Here is a 19,397-nt window from a genome sequence, read left to right on the forward strand (position 1 = left end):
AATACTTGGAAAGATATTCGGGTAAATCCTCTCCTACAAAACAGAAAAAAGGTTAGGATAGCGAGAAAACATCCTTCATCTTCTAACTCCACTACGAATGATATGTAAGTTAGAAAGACGTCCCAGCTTTTAAGTTCAGACGAGATCAAGTTTAAAGGACTACTCAATTAATTCAAAACAAGAAGAAAATCAAAGGTAAACTGATTATGACCATTGCCCATGGATAATAAAAATGGATCAATTATAAAATAAACCATTGAATTATGAGGCAAATTTCCATTTAGCACCCAATTATCTTCAGTCCCTTATCTTTTGGAGGATGAAGTTGAATTTTTTTCCAACGCTTGCTTATCTTTTGGAGGGCGAAGTTGAATTTTTGTATGCATATCTCATTTTCTCACCTTCTTTGCTAAATACTATTTATGTGGCTGTCAATATTATCAAGATTACTAGTTGGCTATTAATGACTAATTAGTTGTAGGTGTGACTAATTAGTTGGCTCTTAGCATTCATTTTTAAAAAAATATGTTAAAGAAATTATAGAAGTCTGGAATAAAAGCCATACAAATCTTAAGAAAGCTTATTAAAAAATTATATAGAAGTCTTCTGAAAGTCCATCAAGTTCTATATGAATTCTAAAGTTCTAATCAAGTTTTATGAAATTTGGCACTTAAACAAAAAAATTTTAAACGCTCTAGAATCCTAATTGAATATACTATAGAATATGGAAAGTCATGAATAGGAGTTAGGAATAAGAAAGAATGAATGGGTATGAGATCAACTATTGTCTCCTAATCAAATCTAATTCTTGATTCTTTCAAGTATTTTATTACGGATTTTAGTTGAACCCACATAAATTATTGTTTTATTCCTTATATATTTGCAAACGTATAAAAATTCATGAATTGAAATGATTGCAGTACTCATATACCCACTCGAAAAGTAAGAAATGAGAATAACTATATAATTTTATAAAAGAAAAAAACATGATAACTATATAATAGCTCTAAGTACCATCTAATAAACGCAAGACATGTATAATATTTCCAATACAGCTAGCAACATATCATAAAAAGTAATACAGTAAGTTGGAGAATTATTCCTCATGTTCTATGTGTATTGGATGTATCCGGAAGATATATCGCATGAGCTTGAGTGAGCCCAGCCCAACAGTAAGAACTAATTGGTAATTATCGGACGAGCTTAATGTCAAACTCGTCATTTAAAACACCGAGTTGTGAGCTCGTGAGTATAAAAGCGCCAACTACAATCCCTTGCGAAGTCGATTTTGGGGTTTTAGGGTTTTTGCAATACGCACTCTTTCACTTTCGCCTGTAACTCTTCCAATTTACAAACCAAAGCCATGACTGCTCAGACCCAGGAAGAGCTCCTCGCTGCCCATCTCGAACAGCAAGCCATCGATGTAAGTCTTAACTCTCTCTCTCTCTCTAAAGATTAATGGTTTTGTGGTGCCTCTGTGTGTATTTGAGTGGAGAGTCGGATAATTTGTACATCTACTTGTTGTAAATGCCAGTGCTTTGCTTTACTTTCTTTACCACTGGAAGACATCATTTGCTGAATTTCTGGATGGATTTGTTAGTTAACTTGAAAACTTCAAGTGGGTATTGAATGAAAATATTATCTCACTTATTTTGTCTTGTTTCTACATATTTATATGTTCAATCATATTTTACTTAGTTAACATATAACCTTTAAATTTTATGACCAAAGATCTCTTGATTTGGTAAATTACCTGACCCAAATTGATTTTAGTGAAGGTATATATAGTTGAACAGATGCCAAAGAATGAAAGTACATGTAATGAAACACGTCTACATCAAAATTATTCTACCTAAATGTTTTTTCTTTTTCAATGATGCCAATGGATATCAAAATTTGGATATTTTTCGTTATTACTTTCTCTTGTTTTATTACCTTTCTGATAATAGGCTGGGATGTCTTTAACTAAATACCTTTTGTTGGCAGCCTGATCAGCCAACAGTTGAAGAGGAAGATGATGACGACGACGACGACGAAGATGACGATGATGACAAGGACGATGATGAAGCCGAGGGTAAGTTTATTGTCAAGTTTTTTCTTATCATCCCCCCTCCCTCACTCTCCGGCCTCTCTATCCCTTGTTAAAAGGATACATATGCATTTATTAATTTTCTGGGCACTAGTTATGTGGACATGTAATAATATAGGTTGGAATGTAAGCCGTGCTTTTAGTTTTAATATTCAAAATGTATTATTTATACATGAACTCTCTAACATTTAGATTGTCAAAATTTGTCATCTCTCACATCACTGCAAGTCTGCAACATATGAGCCATCTAGTTGGGTTGTTTGATTTTACATTAAAATTTTAGTATGGGTTACTCTAGCTTATAATTTTCATCTAAGGCCACAATGCTCTGGTCATACATGTGGGCTTAGAAAAATGAAATTTTAGAGTGAGGCTAATGGTTTGAACAAATGAACTTCCAGTGGTATTTGATCATACAAAATGAATGAAGTTTGTTAATTTACAGTTTGAGTCATGATGCACCTACCTAAGCCATATAGACATTCTCATCAAGGACACAACCTCACCTGGTTTATTCTTCTTTAACATGTTAACTTTCTAATTATATTCTCATTGTTTCCCTTTGTGATCAGGACAACAAGATGGAGAGGCAAGTGGGAGGTCAAAGCAAAGCAGAAGTGAAAAGAAAAGCCGCAAAGCAATGTTGAAGCTTGGAATGAAGCCCATTCCAGGTGTTAGCCGGGTTACAGTCAAAAAGAGCAAGAATGTTTGTGCATTTCCTACTCTGATATTTTTTTATTTGATTCCCTTTTAAAATTTTCATTCAGATTAGTGTATGGCTTTTTTGCTAACATAATATATTGTGGCTTTAAATAACCAGATCTTGTTTGTGATATCCAAACCGGATGTTTTCAAGAGTCCAACTTCAGATACATATGTTATCTTTGGTGAGGCAAAGATTGAGGACTTGAGCTCGCAACTACAGACTCAGGCTGCTGAGCAGTTTAAGGCTCCTGATCTCAGTCATGTGATCTCCAAACCTGAGACCTCGACCCTTGCTCAGGATGATGAAGATGTAGATGAGACTGGAGTGGAGCCCAAGGACATTGAGTTGGTGATGACACAGGCAGGAGTATCAAGATCAAAGGCTGTAAAGGCACTGAAGGCTGCAGATGGAGACATAGTTTCTGCAATTATGGAGCTTACCAACTGAGTTTTAGATATGTTTTCTCATTTGATGGTTTTTTTTTTTGTTTTTTTTTAATGGTTTGTCCAGATCTTTTGTGCTTGAAGTTGGTCTGGATTATTTCCATTTTAGTTATGTGTTTCTCAACCTTGTTGTATCAGTGACAAACTGAGAATTGCATAAAACTGAGCCATGCCCATTTGAAGTTTAGTAGCTGTACTTTTTACTGATTTGTGGTCAAGTTGTCAAGTTCACAACCATAATTTCATCATGGTATGACGCAAGTGACAGTCCCAAAGTAAACACATGAACTTCATTCCATGAAACTATAGCGCAAGCCCTATTTGTGCCTTTTTCTTGCTTCCAAAATCTCGACTGGTTTTGGAAATTTCATGCCTATTTGGAACTCGTTTTTGGCAAGTAGATCGAACGTCGTGAAATCGATAATCTGGTGAAAGTGCACATCTTATGAGTTCGAAAATGGACGGTACTTGGTATTGTTAAATGTCAATATCAGGCTCCCTGGGTAAGCGTTTTAGGTTTGCCCGTGGCTCCAAAGTACGGAATGTTGGTTTTTTTTATCATCTAACCGGGGCTGGAAGTCTGTCCATGATTAGGGTTTATGGGGTGCAATTGGTAATTGGATGTAATTTGGAGTTGGGGTCAACAGGGTTGAGTACAAATCTTGTATTGGTAAGATACAAATTCAGCTTGTGCAAATACGACAGAGCATGCTGGGGTTAGGGGACATCAAGAACGAGAAAAAAAGAACATAGATTTTATTGTCACAAGCTATGACATTAGATTTTTTCAATATATGAAAATATAAGTTGATTATATCAAGGGATTGCAACTGTGGGATGACAAATCTTGTCCCTGGTACCTAGTTTCTAACCTGAATTTTTTGGTTACAGCAATCAACCATAATTTAAATTTAACAAAATTTTCTTTTGTTTGGAAATAGAGAAATGTTTAACACCCAAGAAGAGGGAAATAAGCCCACAAAGACTAGACAAAATTTCAGTTTGTCTAGGGCAAGTAACTCCAAGAAGAGGAAGGGACATTTCCACCAAAGCTTTCCCTTTTTCATGTTGAACCACCATACTTGTGCCACCTCTCCTAGCTCCTGCGTTTTAAGCCCCATCAACGTTCAATTTCAAAGAGCCTCAATCTGGTTGCCTAGCCTCCATCTGGCCTCTGCCTCCACGAAGGTTACGTAGGTGATGTGGCTATACAGCCTCCCTGAATCCTCCTGCTATCTGCACAGCACGATCGAAAGGCACGTGGGGTTCATCAGGGATTTCAGCATGGACCAGCTTATTATTCATGCCATTCCGTATCTTCCAGACGACATATACCTACAATTTTGTACCTACATGTAGTTTTATGATAATGTACTAGTCATGCTAGGAAGACCACATTATTAGACCACCTTATAAGCCATCTCTCTCTAATAGAGGTGGAGGAGTTCACCAATATAATAAAGGCCCCTCTCTATTAGATCGGTGGTTAACAAGGTGGTCTATAAACAGAGTCTCCCTAGTATTTCCCTAATGTAATTATTATTGTTTATGATAAGGTTCTGCCATGGAGGCTTATTTTCCTGTTCTATTGTCAGAAGAATGATATGGAGATCAGTTCACAATCTCATCCACACAGGCTTGCGTAACTACCAGATGCATATAGTAGTCTATCCAACGAATTTCTTGCTCAGAATCGACGCACTATATCTTTAGACCAAAGGAACAAAAAGAAACAAAGAAGAAAAGAAAAAACACAGCTGAGAACTGAGATCAATTAATAAAATGAGAATGTATCACAAGTTTCATTACATCTGCATAACTTTGGTTTTTCAGAAGCTTCCAACAACAAAAAAAAAGAAAAGGAAAAAAAGAAGATTTTCTGGAGCTTGTGCTGCATAAAAGAATTTCCAACCAACCCATTCCTTATGACCTGCGAATCACAGTTTGACACTTACAAAAATAATCCATCAAAAGTACAAAGAAAAGTTCATCCACATATGTCATAGTACGGAGGAATGACTCTTTTATATGGAAGGAGACGTAATTTCTTTTCCAAAATAAGTGATCATCACTTTTGGCCATGACTACTCCCTCAACAAGTTTCAGAATAATGAAAGCAATTGGTGGAATCATATGCAAAACCATGGGCCTTCTAATTCTAAGAGTAAGGATACTAATACAGGGAAAAGCAAGAAAAGTAACTTCAGTCTCAAAAAGCATCCTAGTTTGTTGGTAAAATTAGACCTGTATACCAATACGTACAAGTACAACGATAATGTATCCAAGCATTTTAACTTAGGGAGAGCCTGGCTAAATGAATTCAGATTGGGTATGCATTTAATGTTAGTTAAGAACCTCATGAGATAATGCAAGGCTGATGATTTAATATAGGTAAGATGACAGAAGAGGCATTCTTAAAGAAAACATCGTTAAGAAGGGATGTTAAAATATTATTCACCATATTTCAAACATGCACATACTGCCCTTGTATTCGGTAATGTACAACCATGACCTACCCGGCTGTGATCACTAGTGCAGGCAACAAAAATATCCCCTCTTAGAGATGACCCTTATCTTAAAATTTACCAGCACTGGAGCCTTTGAACGTATGCGATCCATAGTAAATCCCCCACCATCTTCTTACCAAAGGATCTCAAGCATTTCTCAATGAGGCACAGTTGTTCTTCTGCTGTCCTCATTTTGAAAACATTACAGCAAACAGCAACATCATTTACTGGTTGCAATAAAGTCTTTTTCAGTCCAGAAAAAATCCATCGTAGCAGAGGACACACAAAAATACCCTGTACAGAATCAAGATTATCCTAAAAGTACCAACACCATTAGAAAACCAAAGTTATGTACAAGGACTGTACCCATTAGAAAAATAAAGATTATCCTAAAAAATTATCCTACTGAACTTCAAGCGAGATTAATATGAGGTATATTTTTAACTTAATGAACTCTTTCATCTGCCCAACTTGTTGCAAAAACATTAGAACAAACACCACAATTTTCTGCTTCAAATGCTGTTTCAAATCCAGAAACATCCATTACAGCAAACTCATCCACTGGAAAACCAGAATTTGAATCCATTTCAATTTCTCAGTAACAAAAACCGTTCAAGAATCAAAAGAAGCCCCAACGTCTAGCCAAAAAGAAAGCAACATTAGAACAAGACAAACAAAAATGGAAGTGATAGAAAAGCCAAAATGTATCACTAACATATAATGCCTTTGATTCTAGTGGAATGGACTCTTTGATATTGTTCCCTTTATAGATACAATTATAAATGTCCACTTGGAAATATAAAATTATTAGTAAAAGAACAATGGGCAGTCGAAACTAACTGATTATGTTTAAAACAGTGTTCTCCTTCGCTTCTCAACAGATGCAGCAAGGACTTCATGATACTAACAGAAGGTATAGCTAATAGCAATCGCAGTCCAAACATGCTCTTAAACCAATTAAGTGCATGAAGATGGAGTTTCACTTTTTATTATTTATGTGCCTGATATTAGGGAAAAAGTTGTATAATGTGAATGAATACGTATAACGAATCAGAAAACGAGAGTCAACCAAACAAATCTAAATGATTACATATAAAAAAAAGAACTCTAAATCCAGAGCAAAGAGACAATAGTTCAATACAAAATTTCACAGGTCCACTTACTATTGCACTAAGGAATCTCTATTGTCTCTTCCTTAGAACTATGGTATATCTCCAGTAGGTCTGGGACTTCATTCAAATACTTAAGAACATAATAATCCAAAAATCTCCTCTCACTTTGTGTGATCAACCAACACAGCCTCTTGTTGTCCCTATTAATCAGCTCCTTAGAAACCAAAATCTTGAAAACATTATACCTTGGTAGAACTGTTTTCTCAAAACCATGCATAAGAAGCATGGGATTGGCAATCATAGTCTCCGGTTCCAACTTCACAGTGTTCAGAAAGAAATCCATGACTCTCCCAAGTTTCTCCTCCGAACAAGCTAAACAAAATGGTTGGCGCTTAAAAACTGACAGAACAACATCTTCAGACCACCCGTAACTCTTAAAAAATTCAATTTTCCTTTTCCATGTTGACTCTTTCATAGAGATCATAACTCGAACAGCCCGGACAAACATCGGACCAGTCGGGTCAATGCCCAAATCTTTTATTGTTCTAACTGCATAAGCCATTCTGTCAACATTTTGCATTACAGTCCTTGGCTGAAACAATATCATTTTTGTTATAACATCTAAGGGAACACCTTCACTCTGCAAAAGGGCCACATTGGGTTGAATTGTACCCACACTATCCATGTTTAACAGCCATGAAGAGCGCTTGGCCGCCGCCAACATATCATTGGTTGAAAGCAATTTCTTGAGAAATTGAACTGCTGGTTTTATGTGAGAATCCAAACTCCGAGTCAAAATGACTGGATTCAATAAAACGAGCTCTGGCAGATTCTGACCCACAAAGCCATTTTCAATGAGAAAGTTGAATTTGGGCTCCAGATTGCTGAGTACCTTGTAATGGAGGATTGTGGGGCGCTTGGTGATCAATTTGGCGATTTGGGCATCATCAAATCCGTTAGATTTCAAGAATTTGAGCATAGAATCTATCCGATGTGTTTGCTTCTTATCAATCTGGAGCTTCTTGGAGGCTGAGATTGCAGATTCTAAAGGAAGCCCGCATGACTTCACCAGGTACTCAACTGTAAAAGATGAACATAATGCAGCTGTAGGCGTTGGTAATGTTGCAAGAAGGCGTTTTTGTACTAAAGAAAGCAGATTTCTGAGGGCAGTGTTAGCCATTTTCGAAGCTGATGTTCACACTGTAACACAAATTTCCCGTTGTAGCCAGACCGGAAAGATTGGGATCGAATAGGTAACTAGGGTTTTTGCTGGGCTTTTCGGTTTTTCCTTTCTCGGTAGAGGGGAAACTTATTTGGACCCGACAACGGTTAAACTATGTACACCCTACATTAGGGCAACCGTGCTTCCTAGAGAAGCAGTGCTTCTTAGAAAAGCACTGTCGTTTTTTTATCATGTAGTTTATCAATTTACCATTTTTGTTCCGTAGTTTCAATACACATTCCAATTCAAATCCCTCTCAATTCCATTATGTTTTTTTAACACTCGTCACTCACGGGAGAGGTATTATAATCCATTTGAGCTAAATTTTTTTCTAATTCACTCAAATTTTAACCCAACGATAAATTTTTTCACAAAATTCTAAGCTCAAAAATCAGGCATAAAGTGAACGAAAATAATTCGAGCTAATGTTTTATCACTGGATGGTTCGAATGGATTGAAATATCCCTCGTGAGCACATTGTCAAAACTTTACAAAATTACGAAGAATTAAATAAAAATAAAAATATATTTTTAAATTGCTTCGAATAGAAAACTAAAATAGTAAAATTCAAACTATGCTAGCAAAAAAAGAAGAAGATAAAATTGAAACTATGGACCAGTGTTAAAAACGATAGAATAAATTGACCAAAAATAACAGTTTGCCTCTTCTTTTTTTTCCTTGTATGTTTTTAATTTTAAATGTCTCCAAATCTCCTTTTCCATAAAGCTTCCATTTTGCTTGTTTTTGCTCTTTGTATTCTCAGTTAATCAACCCTTGAATTGCCAACGGGGACTAATCCAGAAAAGCTATATCATCTTGTAAACTAGAGATTTCAAATTTAAAACCCCGTAACATTGTAATTGTGTGTAAGAGAAATCCTTTTCTCCTCTGTCATTTTTTTAGTGTACTAAAATAATCAACTCCTGAATCAATTTAACAAAACCATTTCCTGAAACATCCACACCCCCAAGCGCCCTGTGTCCCCTTTTCTTTTTCCCCGTGAACCTCATTCTCTGGATTGATAGAGCTTGCTAGAACCCCTTTTGTTTTACTTTGATTTTCTTTTGAAACTTTGATCTAGCTGATTTGGTACCAAAAGAGAGAGAAAGGAAGAGGAAGGTGGAAATGGAGAGGCGAGGGCGTGGTCGTCTTCAACCTCGAAACGTTTCTTCTCGAGAATCAACGGTTTCTCGCACGAACAGGTTCGCTTCGAAACCCAACTCGACTCCCAAGTCCTCGAGCAGAGTTGCAAGTGGCGGTGAAAAAGCACAAAACGACGGCGTGGATGACCCTTCCGACCTTCCCGCCATTGTGGGTACTTGCCCTTTGATGTGCCCAGGTCAGCTTCCATTAACGCTTCCTAATTGTCTTCTTTTGGCTGATAGATAGCTATTGTTATGAAGATGTCGATGCCCTTTTTTTATGCGTGTGATGTAATATCTATGTAGAAAGAGAGAGAGCTCAGCGAGAGCGGCTTCGAGATTTAGCAGTGTTTGAGAGGCTAAATGGAAATCCAGCTCAATCATCTCCAGACCTTGCCGTTAAAAAGGTAAGACTCTACCTTAATTATCTTCTCCTAATTCTGTTTGGTAATTCTTTAATAATTATGGGTATTGGACAATGAAAATTTCCATTTAAGATGAAATAGAAATCAATACTACCTGAAAAATTCAGTCTTTGCGATGTCATCACTAGTTTTCTGTTCAGGTTAGTTCATACCGGTTTTAATATGACATTGGAATGTACCTCAAATGTGTCTGCTGGATGAACTTCCTTCATTTTAAATTGGGTTATTACCAAACGTGGTGTATTGCAGTTTGATGTTTTCTAATGCTCCATTTACTTACTTACTTTCTTTTCTTTTCTTTGTTTTTTTTACAAAAAGGAATTAAATAAAGCAAAAAACACAAGGGATAGAGAAATGAGTGTTGTTGCTTCACCACCTGTATAATATAAAAGTTGAAATGAGTCACTTTCTTAGATTTCTAGAACCTCACAAATTAGTATTAATCAAGTTGATTTGATATCAAGGAAATTATTGGAATATAAATTTGAGAACCGCATATTAAATATGTATATTTTAGTTTCAGAGAACAATGTATTTTGGGTGGGGAAGTTATTATTTGGTTAGGTAAGGTCAGGATTTGATTCCCTCCATTTTAACAAAAAAAAGAAAAAAAAAGAGGATAACAATATGTTGAATTATCACCGTAGCTAAACTTGGAATACCACGTGAATTTAAGCACATCCAAATTAGAATTATTATGTGGCCAAGCTCAAAATCATGAAGTAGAATGTCAAGTGAATGCCTACATGATGGCAAACCCATGCAACCAAATGCACATTAGTTATCATCTGAATGCAAGAAGTTGAGAGAAGGGAATTGGATTTTAACAAAAATTACAATGATTGGAAGAATAATAGGAATCTTATTTTTTCATGCATGGTAGATAGAAAGAATTGATTTCACAGGATAGCGAATTTCCAACTGTTACTTGGCACTTTAATGCTACAAGCCTTCACATGTAATGCAAATAGAAGCTAATACATGCTTTCTTCCACTAGTTTTTCAGAACTATATCCACCAAACAAGTTGAAGCATCAGATGTCCGGCCGCTCCCTGTGTTGGAAGACACTTTAAATTATCTTTTAAACTTTTTTGATTCTAGAGAATATCCCTTTGAAGTGGTTCATGACTTCCTCTTTGATCGAACAAGGTCGATAAGGCAAGATCTTAGTATGCAGAATATTGTCAACAATAAAGTAATCCGCATGTATGAGAAAATGGTATGAGTTTCATGCAAAGCCTATATCTCCATATTCTGAAGCTTTGTCTTCATAGTATGCCCTATGCAGTTAATTTTTCATTTCATAGACTTTTTTTTGTTTGTTGATTGTTTCCATATGTTGTGCAATTAAGTCATTACTTGTTGAGTTTCTCCTCTACAATTCATGTTATCATATCGTAAATAGAAAAGAGTTAGCCACTGTCTTGCGCTGAAAACTGTAATCTTATTTATCAACACAAAATGCTTTGTTCTTAATGCTATTACCCTGATAAAGAACAGTATTTCTACATGTCAACCAACATTTCTGCAGCTAGTGAGATTGTGTGTTGACAGCGGCCTGGTGCTTAAGTCAAAGCACAAAATTGTTGTGTATTGTTTTGGTGTTTATTTTAGTGGGCTTATAACATAGTGGTGCTAGTATGAAGTACACATCTCAAGTTTGACCTTACCAAGTTTGACCTTATCCTCATCATTTTTCAAGAAAACATAGATTTAACAAGGAGAATATGGGAACTGCTATTACTGAATTTTGTTATAGGAATCAACCGCTATTGTATTAATTATGGGAATACAAATACTATAGTAATAATTGGAATACGTGTATTGTATAAATTATAGGAATGCAAGTATAGTAGCTGCTATTACTGAATTTTGTTTTAGGAATCAACCGCTATTGTATTAATTATGGGAATACAAATATTATAGTAATAATTGGAATACATGTATTGTATAAATTATAGGAATGCAAGTATTCTTGGTATGAAACACTTGTTTCGTTATGTGAAACGTATTTGTAGTTTAAGGATTTTTCCTTCATCATTACAGAAAGTAAAAGTTGAAGTGTTCACATGTAAAGGGAACAAATGGGAGAAATCATTGCAGAATGTTGCTAATTAGTAGGCCATAAAAGGTCCTCATTTGATGCTCTTGCCATGCTATATTCAGTGATTAGTAGCTGTGTAATTCATTAAACTAAACCTTCAAATGTGGAAGGAACTTAATTAATTGGTAGTACATAAATTGTTATGGATTTAGATCTCTTAACGTTAGAAATACCAAACGCTTTGTTAATTACAAGTTTTTATGGTGCAGGTCAAATTTCATGTGATATGTCTTCACAAGCTTCAGCGTTGTAGCAGTCAAAATACTTCTTCCATGAATTACCTTAACAAGGAGCAGCTTGCAAAGACACTGACATCTCTATTTAATCTGTATGATGCAAATCGAGATTCCAATTCTACATATGAAAATGAAGCTGAGTTTTGTTCGTTTTATGTGCTACTTCATCTTGGTTCTAACAGCCAACCAATGGTTAATCTCTATTGCATTTTCATGTTTTTTTCATTTTCTTTATTCGTTGTTGCTGTTTTGCATTGAGTTTTATATATGTGAAATATAAATTGTTCTGGTCCCAGGGGGAGTCACTTTCTTGGTGGTTTCGTAATGTTCCTTCCACGTTGATGAAAACTAAGGAAATTTGCTTTTCTCGAAAGATTTTACGGTAATTTCCACTTCCCTTTATTTTATGTGCTTTGCTTAATTATTGGAAATTGTTTTTTTTAACATCTATATGAAATGTTTTTATTAGTATTCTTGTTCCGAAAACTGAAATATGGTCAGCTTCTGCAACAGATTTTTCCGGATAGGCAACTATAATTGTTTCCTAAGCACTATAGCAGCTGAGGCATCTTATCTTCAATACTGCATTCTTGAACCTTATGTCAATGAGGTAAATGAATTTCTACAGTCTTAACCTATGACTTACAATCTAGGTTCTTGTCATATGGATCTCAATAGAACAGTATGTTCATTTTGGCTGGTCTTGCATGGACTGTTTTTTAGTCTTGTTGAATGATAAATTCCCTGGCTCTGTGTTGCTGAGATGATAAGTTCTTATTGACAAATGAAATTGTTGCTGTAGTTCTTGTTTTCTCTGTTTGTGTGGGTGAGAATGAGCGAGAGAGAGGTATCCTGTTTACTTCTGTTTTTATATGGTTATTATATTCCTTGGAGTTTGGATTTTCTTCATCTTAAGTTCCAAATCTTGTTCAATTCTTTACAGTTTAATCCACATCAATGCTTGTGATGACAAAAATCAAATCTTGTTTTGTGGTTGTTAACTTTAAAAGGTTCGAGCGCTAGCTGTGTCATGTATAAATAATGGTGGATACAAGCTTCATCCATACCCGCTGGCAAACTTATCCAAGCTCTTGATGATGACGGTAGATTATCAATAACTCAATCGTGCTAAAATTTGTTATTTTGATATTTACTGTTTGCTAAGATTTTCAAACCTGTATGTGGTTTTTCAGGAATCAGATTTGGAATCATTTTGCAAAGCTTGTGGTCTTGAGATTTGTACAAATGAAGAAGGATATAATTTGCTACCTACTAAGCAAACCACCTTTCGTCATCCTAAGGATGGGTTTCAAAGCTATATATTTGTGGGTTTGGAACAATTTGAGAGGTAACTTGGTGGCACAAGTCCTCCAGTGACAAAATCCTACACCATCATAGGCTCCTAGCTAGTGACAGTTTCGTGACCAAAGATCTTTAGGGATGAAAACATTAATAGTTCGGTTGCCACTAGGCTTGAAAGATTATAACATGAGAGAATGAAAAAACAAAAGTGTGAAAACTTTAGCAATGAGTTATTTTCTTACTGTTCTTAAACATAAATTCGAGAACTCTTCAGCAAAGAAATTGCAGATAATTTAATTCATAAAACAATTTTAAACAATTGTCAGTTAGTGTTTAAAGTTAACAGTGGATTATCAATTATGGAAATAACTTTTATTATAATATTCGAATCCAATAACGAGAAATAAAAAGAAATCCCAACTAATATTTTGATTAAATTACAATTCGAAATAGGCAGTGAGATATTGTTCACAGATTTGTTTGATAAGCCAGATTTTCTATTTTTAGAACTCATGCGCAAGTACATCATTTCAATACACTCAGATTTTGTGTGCAATATGGTTTATTGACTTTCTAGAACATCTCCTGGGGCTCTTGGGGCTCTTGGGGAAACTGGAAAAAAAAAAAGAAAAAAAAGAAAAAAAAGCAAATGTGTACCCTTAATGAGACCTTAATGAGACCAATGGTTTCTCTCTCTCTCTCTCTCTCTCTCTCTCTCTCTCTCTCCTGTCTTTCATTTTGAATGCTTTAGGGTGAGAATTAGGCATTGATTGTGAGGCTAAATTTTAATTTTTTAGTTTTTGTTGTTTAAAACATCTGTTTCAGCATTTGCCCCTTAAGCATGGTGTTTGAATTGGGTTTGCATGTAAGGGGCTTGATATTTTTCTTATCATGTATTTTGTTACTTTTGTCGTTGACATGTGTACTTGTTTAATTTCAGGTAATAAATGCACAAATCTTGTCCAAGGCAAGGATATGGCCCTCTTATCATCTTTTATCCAGTAGACTTGGTAAGAGGGCCTCACGTCCCACAGTCCCTTGATGAGTATAAGAAATAAGTTTCCGCTAAACCAAAGTATAAAAGATCTTTTTGGTGCAGCAACCAAAGGTTGCCAATAGTATGGTGCTCATTTTTGTGCTTACACTAATGAAAATGAACAATGACCTGGACGGAGAGGGCAAAGTACAAAATAAGCTTATTGAAAGTGTGGTTTCTGTAAGGTTATTCGCATTTAACGAGAATTCATGGTATTTAAGTCAAAGATGTGAATATTACATCAGAATCATCATTAGAAATGAAGTATCTATTGTTTATCATCTCAATGCTTTTATTTAAAGGGTGGATTGGTTGACAAATTTCGATTATCAGTTTGCATGTGCATTACTGCCCTCTCAAGTGGGAGAATTTTTTGTTGCAGTGGTACTCTCAAGCCAAAAAGAAAGTAAAGTGGTGTTGAAGATTTTTCTGGAGAGCAACTTCTGCTTCTTGTAAGAAGTATTGTAACATGTATATTTTTTCACATTTCATCTGTCACCCACGCAAGGACATGTAGATGTTCGTATTGCACAGGGTGGATGAAGGCTTATACGACGTTTAGGGCTGCATGTATTTAATGTTCAAGTGAGATTGACGACACATCTCGTTGAAGATAAGAAGCCAATCCTTAGGTGACAAATTTGTAATAACTTTTATGGGGTTGCAGCAAGAACTTATGTTTTCAGGTACTGAAGCAAATTGTCCAACCCTTAATTTACAGCATGGTGGCGAGTTCCCCTTATTCTAAGAGAAGAAAGAAGAGGTTCAAGTCTCCTGCCAAGAGGAAGGAGGTCTTGAAGAGGTGGTTTCAGCCTTGGAGACATTGATGATGTGCACGCTTCTGTTTATGCTCAAATGACTGTTTTGATGATGTGCAAATGTTGTGTTTTTTTGTTGAAATGAACCTTTATGAGAGGCCTTTGATGTATTGCTATTTTAATGATGTGCAGATGTTGGAAAGACTGTTTCCAAGTCCGTGGGTTTAGGACAAGGCTTGTTAGATGGCTCTTAATTTGTATCAAGTACTAGTATTGATTTTGATCAATGTTTCCAGATTGAAAGTGATGTTATAAACTATTAGTGGGAAATTGAGGTTTTCTCTACCTTTTATGGTGGAGAAACACTCTCATGCAATGGGGATATCATTGCTATCCTCGGCCAGTAATGCAACAGCACGTTGGCTAATTTTTTCCACGTGTCAATGTGTTATTGGCCAGAGATAGCAAAACAGTGCTATGCTCGTTACAAGAAAGTTTTTGGCCTATGGTGAGCAAACTAAATTGGGGTTGATTCACATGGGCTAAGGCCTTTTGCTAAAGATGAAGTCCGCAATTCCACATCACCAATTAAGAGTCGTGGGAAATTGTACATCTGAAATGAATTGTTGTTCACCCCATGAGGAGAAAGTGGAACCAAGCACTCGAACAATGTTCTGGGCTCCCTTCTTGCTGGATCAAGTTTATAGAGAGTTAACTTAAGGCTCAAGTAACATGCCCTAAAATGATCCAACTTTTGTTTTGTGATAGGTGTGACACTACTGAAACTTGGATAAGAATTTAGGTTTCTTAGTTAAAATGCCCTCTGAAACTTGGGTCAAATCTCATTGCACCCTAAAACTAAAAGTGACCTATATATCCCATATTGAGGCCCAACAAATCCAAGGCTAGCCCCAAATATATTCTCAGCCCAATGCGATAGCTTACTGAGAAGAAACCCGATTTGGACACATGAAAATTTGTCATACACGCATGCACGAGTCACGATCCACGTGCCACGCCAAGCGAATATGTAACCTATCACGCTAAGAGTTGTAGCAAGCCTATAAAATGCATCGGCTCTATGAACCCATACTAATTATCCCGCCAAGCACCATTTTGACTCGACCATAGCCCTTTACAATACGATGAAATTCGAGCATGAGCACACCAATATACGTGCCATGCCGAGCGAAAAACCATTGATTTTACACGTAGCCACGCTACAAGCTTAAGTGGGCCTCAGCCACTCAAATGCCTAGGGCTTACTGAGTGGGTTGTGGTATGGATGGTTACGAGCATTCACGAGGCTCATTGATGAGCCAAGAAGTGGAAGTTTTGAGCTACTTGGGAGCCTCAAAACTCGAGCTCATTTCTTGAGCCCAAATATGTGGATAAGCATAAAAGATATAAAAAAAAAAGTAGCCCATTACCTTAGAAAATTGGCCCATCACCTTAGTAAAAATAGTACACACTTTAGAAAAGTTGGCCCATTCCCTTAGTAGATTAACCCATCACCTTAGAGAACGGTCCAAGTGACCTAGAAAATATCTGAAAGTCTCCAGCACATGGCTGGAGACAAAACCACGACAAAAGCCAAGAGTTACTTACATATGCAGGCTGCTGGGAGTCTCTAGCACATGGCCAAGAAACAAACCCAAGGTAGACCATGAGAAAAACCAAAGGATATTAGTGTGCACAGGTTGCTAGGAGAAAAGCACCATTCAGACTAACGCCACTACCCATTTCTTTCTCTTACCAACTCTTGCCATGAAATAGGGGAGGAAAGAAGGAGATGTGGTAGCTAAAGATATATAGGAGATGGCCACTATAACAACTGTGGGAAGGCTCCAAAGCTCCCAAATATCATGTCTCTGTGTTTGTACTAAGGAGGATTTCACAAAATGAGGTTGAATCGAAGGAAGAGAAGAGAAATAGAGTAGAAGACTTGGCAAAATTGGAGAGAACCAACTAGAGTTTCTTGGGAAGCATCACCTCTTATCCCTGGAACCCTTCAATTTCTAGCCATATTCCTTCATCTCTTCCCATCTTCTCTTCTAGCATGCATTCCAGAGCCTGATGAATCTTTCGTCAAACTGCCGAAAAATTGTTCAAACTACCCACTTCTCCTCCCTTATCTCTTCCTCTCTTTCTCTCCTCAACAAATTCTCTCGAAATTCATTCTCCATTTACTTTCAACTCCTGTTTTTCATAGGAAATCCAAGCCCTCTCTCTCTTTGATGCTAAACTCATGAATGCTTAGCTTCCATGCCACAAGCTTCTTAAGCCAAGCCATATATTTATCTGTAAGCAACTGTTGGTTTCATTGGTGAAGGAGACCAAGGTGTTTTCTAAGGCTCCACAACCCTTTTGAAGCACTCTTAGGGCCTGATTCTTGAACTCAGGCATACGGATGGCAATAATACCCGTCGGGTCCCCGCCCCTAACGAGGGGAGTTTTCGGGGGGAAATCGGGACCGGGTACGGGGATCCCTAAATTTGCAAAATTCTCGGTCGGAAATAGGCCGAGGATGTTTGGGCCTAAATTTAGCGCGCCAAAGTCCAAAAGACAGGCCCATGGTAAAATTACCTGCCCAGCCCAAAAAACTTGAGAATAGCAAGATTAGGATCCAGACAGGTTGGACTTCACGCCGAAAATGTCGAAAAAGAAGCCCCAGCCCAAGAAAGCCCAACGTGGAAACTTTCAATTGGGCTTCAAGGATCAGCCCGTAATTTTTTGTTAGGTTCAAACCCAAGGGATCAAAAACACACCCACGTGATTGCCTCAACTTTGAAAAGTCAGCAATTCCAACTAAGTTTAAAATACGAGAGGGACATCTCTGAAACACTGCCAACAGAAGATCAAAACCCATCTGTGTTTGAGATTTTGCTCCAAATCAATACACCATGTTCCAAGGAATTCACGGGTCACGCTTTCTAAATTAGAACGGAAAACAGGGAGCTGTTCAGAAAATACAAAAGAAAAAAAACCACCGCCATAAAAAGCCCACACAGACGGTGGCGTTGGTTGAATTAGAAAGCTGCCACCCAGGAAACCAGGGAAGGGACTGCTTTAGGAGGTGACTGCTCAGAGCCTATCTGCCATGATTGATAAGAAGCCCTTTTTACTTTACAATTATAAGAGATCTTTTTGCCGCCCATTATTTAGAATTAAAATCATCTCCCCAAGAGGATCTCTTATAAAAACGAAAGTAGGCAAGGAAGCAAGAAACAACAACAAAAACACTCAAAAAAATTCAACAATCAATCAAACAGTCAGAAATCAACCAAAGACTCATTTGAGCCACAAAAGAAGCCAGCTATAGATCAGGATTTCCAAAGTTCAGACTTAGAGAAATAAGTCATTCAAAACGAGACTTCTCTCGTTACAAATTTGGTTCAGCAAAAGCCAAGACAAGCATAGTTTGAGTTTTCATAAATATGAAAACCTCAACAAATTTTACAGTGCAGTTTCAGCTTGCTAAGTCCTCGAGAACAGCCACTTCTGCCCCTTCAAACTGAAGAAGCTGCAGTTCTGCCCACTAAAAGGCCTCACGAAGCGTGAAGTAAACATAAAGCTTTGCCAAAATCGAACTTTGGTATCGATTTATAGCTCAACCTAGCATCTGAAGTCACGAAGCAGTACGGACCAACCTATGTGCGTCCAGTCCAGCCCGAGCCAGAGCCTTCTATCCAAGCAGAAATGGAGTTCCGGCCGTCTTTTAACCTTCCTAACATCGATATGCCTATTTATTGTTTTGTAAAAGGCAGTTCTGCCTAAAAAGCCCAACTTCTATCAAATATTTCTGGCCAGAACAGCCGTTTGATACTGAGATAAATTTTGAAAGTCCTCACCAGTCTGAGGCAAGAAAAGAACTTACTTGGGAGATATTTCTCACCCAAATTCACAATCATTTGTTTTAGAAGTCAGTAACTTGGGGCGCAAGTTATCCACTCTAAAAAGAAGTCTGCTAGGATTTACATTGCTAGCAGTGGCACGCTCACACACCAAAGAAAGCTGACTTGTCGACCAACAAATGGTCTCCAAGCCAGTGAGGAACTTCGCCCTTCCACCTCAGGAGTAAACACGAAAACGGGTGAACAGGGGATAGTATTGTTATCCCCATCCCCGAACCCGACCCGATAAGTAATATATTTATTTATAATTAATATATTAATATATTAATATAATATAATAAATGAAGTTACCCTAGCATCGCTCCTTATTCCTGATACATTGCGTAAGGTTGCCACGCACAGCGGCATAGTCAGATGAGCTTATCTGATACATTGTTTAACCAAACTTGGCAACAGAATA

The 19,397-nt window shown here is 37.0% G+C and overlaps 3 protein-coding genes across 12 annotated transcripts; 2 read left to right on the top strand and 1 right to left on the bottom strand.

The window, feature by feature from the left end:
* On the top strand, positions 1,221-3,456 carry LOC18786199 (nascent polypeptide-associated complex subunit alpha-like protein 1). The gene is made up of 4 exons (XM_007218363.2): positions 1,221-1,423; positions 1,987-2,074; positions 2,662-2,795; positions 2,910-3,456. Exons 1-4 carry the CDS (start codon positions 1,364-1,366, stop codon positions 3,240-3,242), a joined length of 615 nt encoding a protein of 204 aa, XP_007218425.1. The 5' UTR covers positions 1,221-1,363; the 3' UTR covers positions 3,243-3,456.
* On the bottom strand, positions 4,997-8,208 carry LOC18785013. Of its 5 annotated transcripts, none has more exons than XR_002270536.1 (3): positions 6,909-8,208; positions 5,825-6,039; positions 4,997-5,168 (listed from the first exon to the last, which is right to left on the bottom strand). XR_002270536.1 is itself a non-coding variant. In XM_007221104.2 (2 exons), exon 1 carries the CDS (start codon positions 8,035-8,037, stop codon positions 6,916-6,918), a length of 1,122 nt encoding a protein of 373 aa, XP_007221166.1. In that variant the 5' UTR covers positions 8,038-8,208; the 3' UTR covers positions 4,997-6,039; positions 6,909-6,915. The 5 variants fall into 5 exon arrangements, 3 of the variants coding, with proteins under 3 accessions (XP_007221166.1, XP_020414269.1, XP_020414271.1); XR_002270535.1 differs by having other exon boundaries at positions 5,755-6,039; XM_007221104.2 differs by having other exon boundaries at positions 4,997-6,039.
* LOC18787701 (SAC3 family protein C) lies at positions 8,864-15,422 on the top strand. Of its 6 annotated transcripts, none has more exons than XM_020557957.1 (10): positions 8,868-9,418; positions 9,528-9,628; positions 10,645-10,866; positions 11,961-12,179; positions 12,284-12,369; positions 12,501-12,597; positions 12,998-13,090; positions 13,181-13,335; positions 14,230-14,261; positions 14,708-15,422. In XM_020557957.1, the coding sequence occupies exons 1-9, from the start codon at positions 9,205-9,207 to the stop codon at positions 14,231-14,233; spliced, it is 1,191 nt and encodes a 396-aa protein (XP_020413546.1). In that variant the 5' UTR covers positions 8,868-9,204; the 3' UTR covers positions 14,234-14,261; positions 14,708-15,422. The 6 variants fall into 6 exon arrangements, 5 of the variants coding, with proteins under 5 accessions (XP_020413548.1, XP_020413547.1, XP_020413546.1 ...); XR_002270303.1 differs by having other exon boundaries at positions 8,869-9,418; positions 14,230-14,957; positions 15,047-15,422; XM_007220048.2 differs by having other exon boundaries at positions 8,869-9,418; positions 14,230-15,422.

The sequence above is a fragment of the Prunus persica genome, chromosome G2 (genome assembly GCF_000346465.2).
Source record: "Prunus persica cultivar Lovell chromosome G2, Prunus_persica_NCBIv2, whole genome shotgun sequence".
Taxonomy (NCBI): Eukaryota; Viridiplantae; Streptophyta; class Magnoliopsida; order Rosales; family Rosaceae; genus Prunus; species Prunus persica.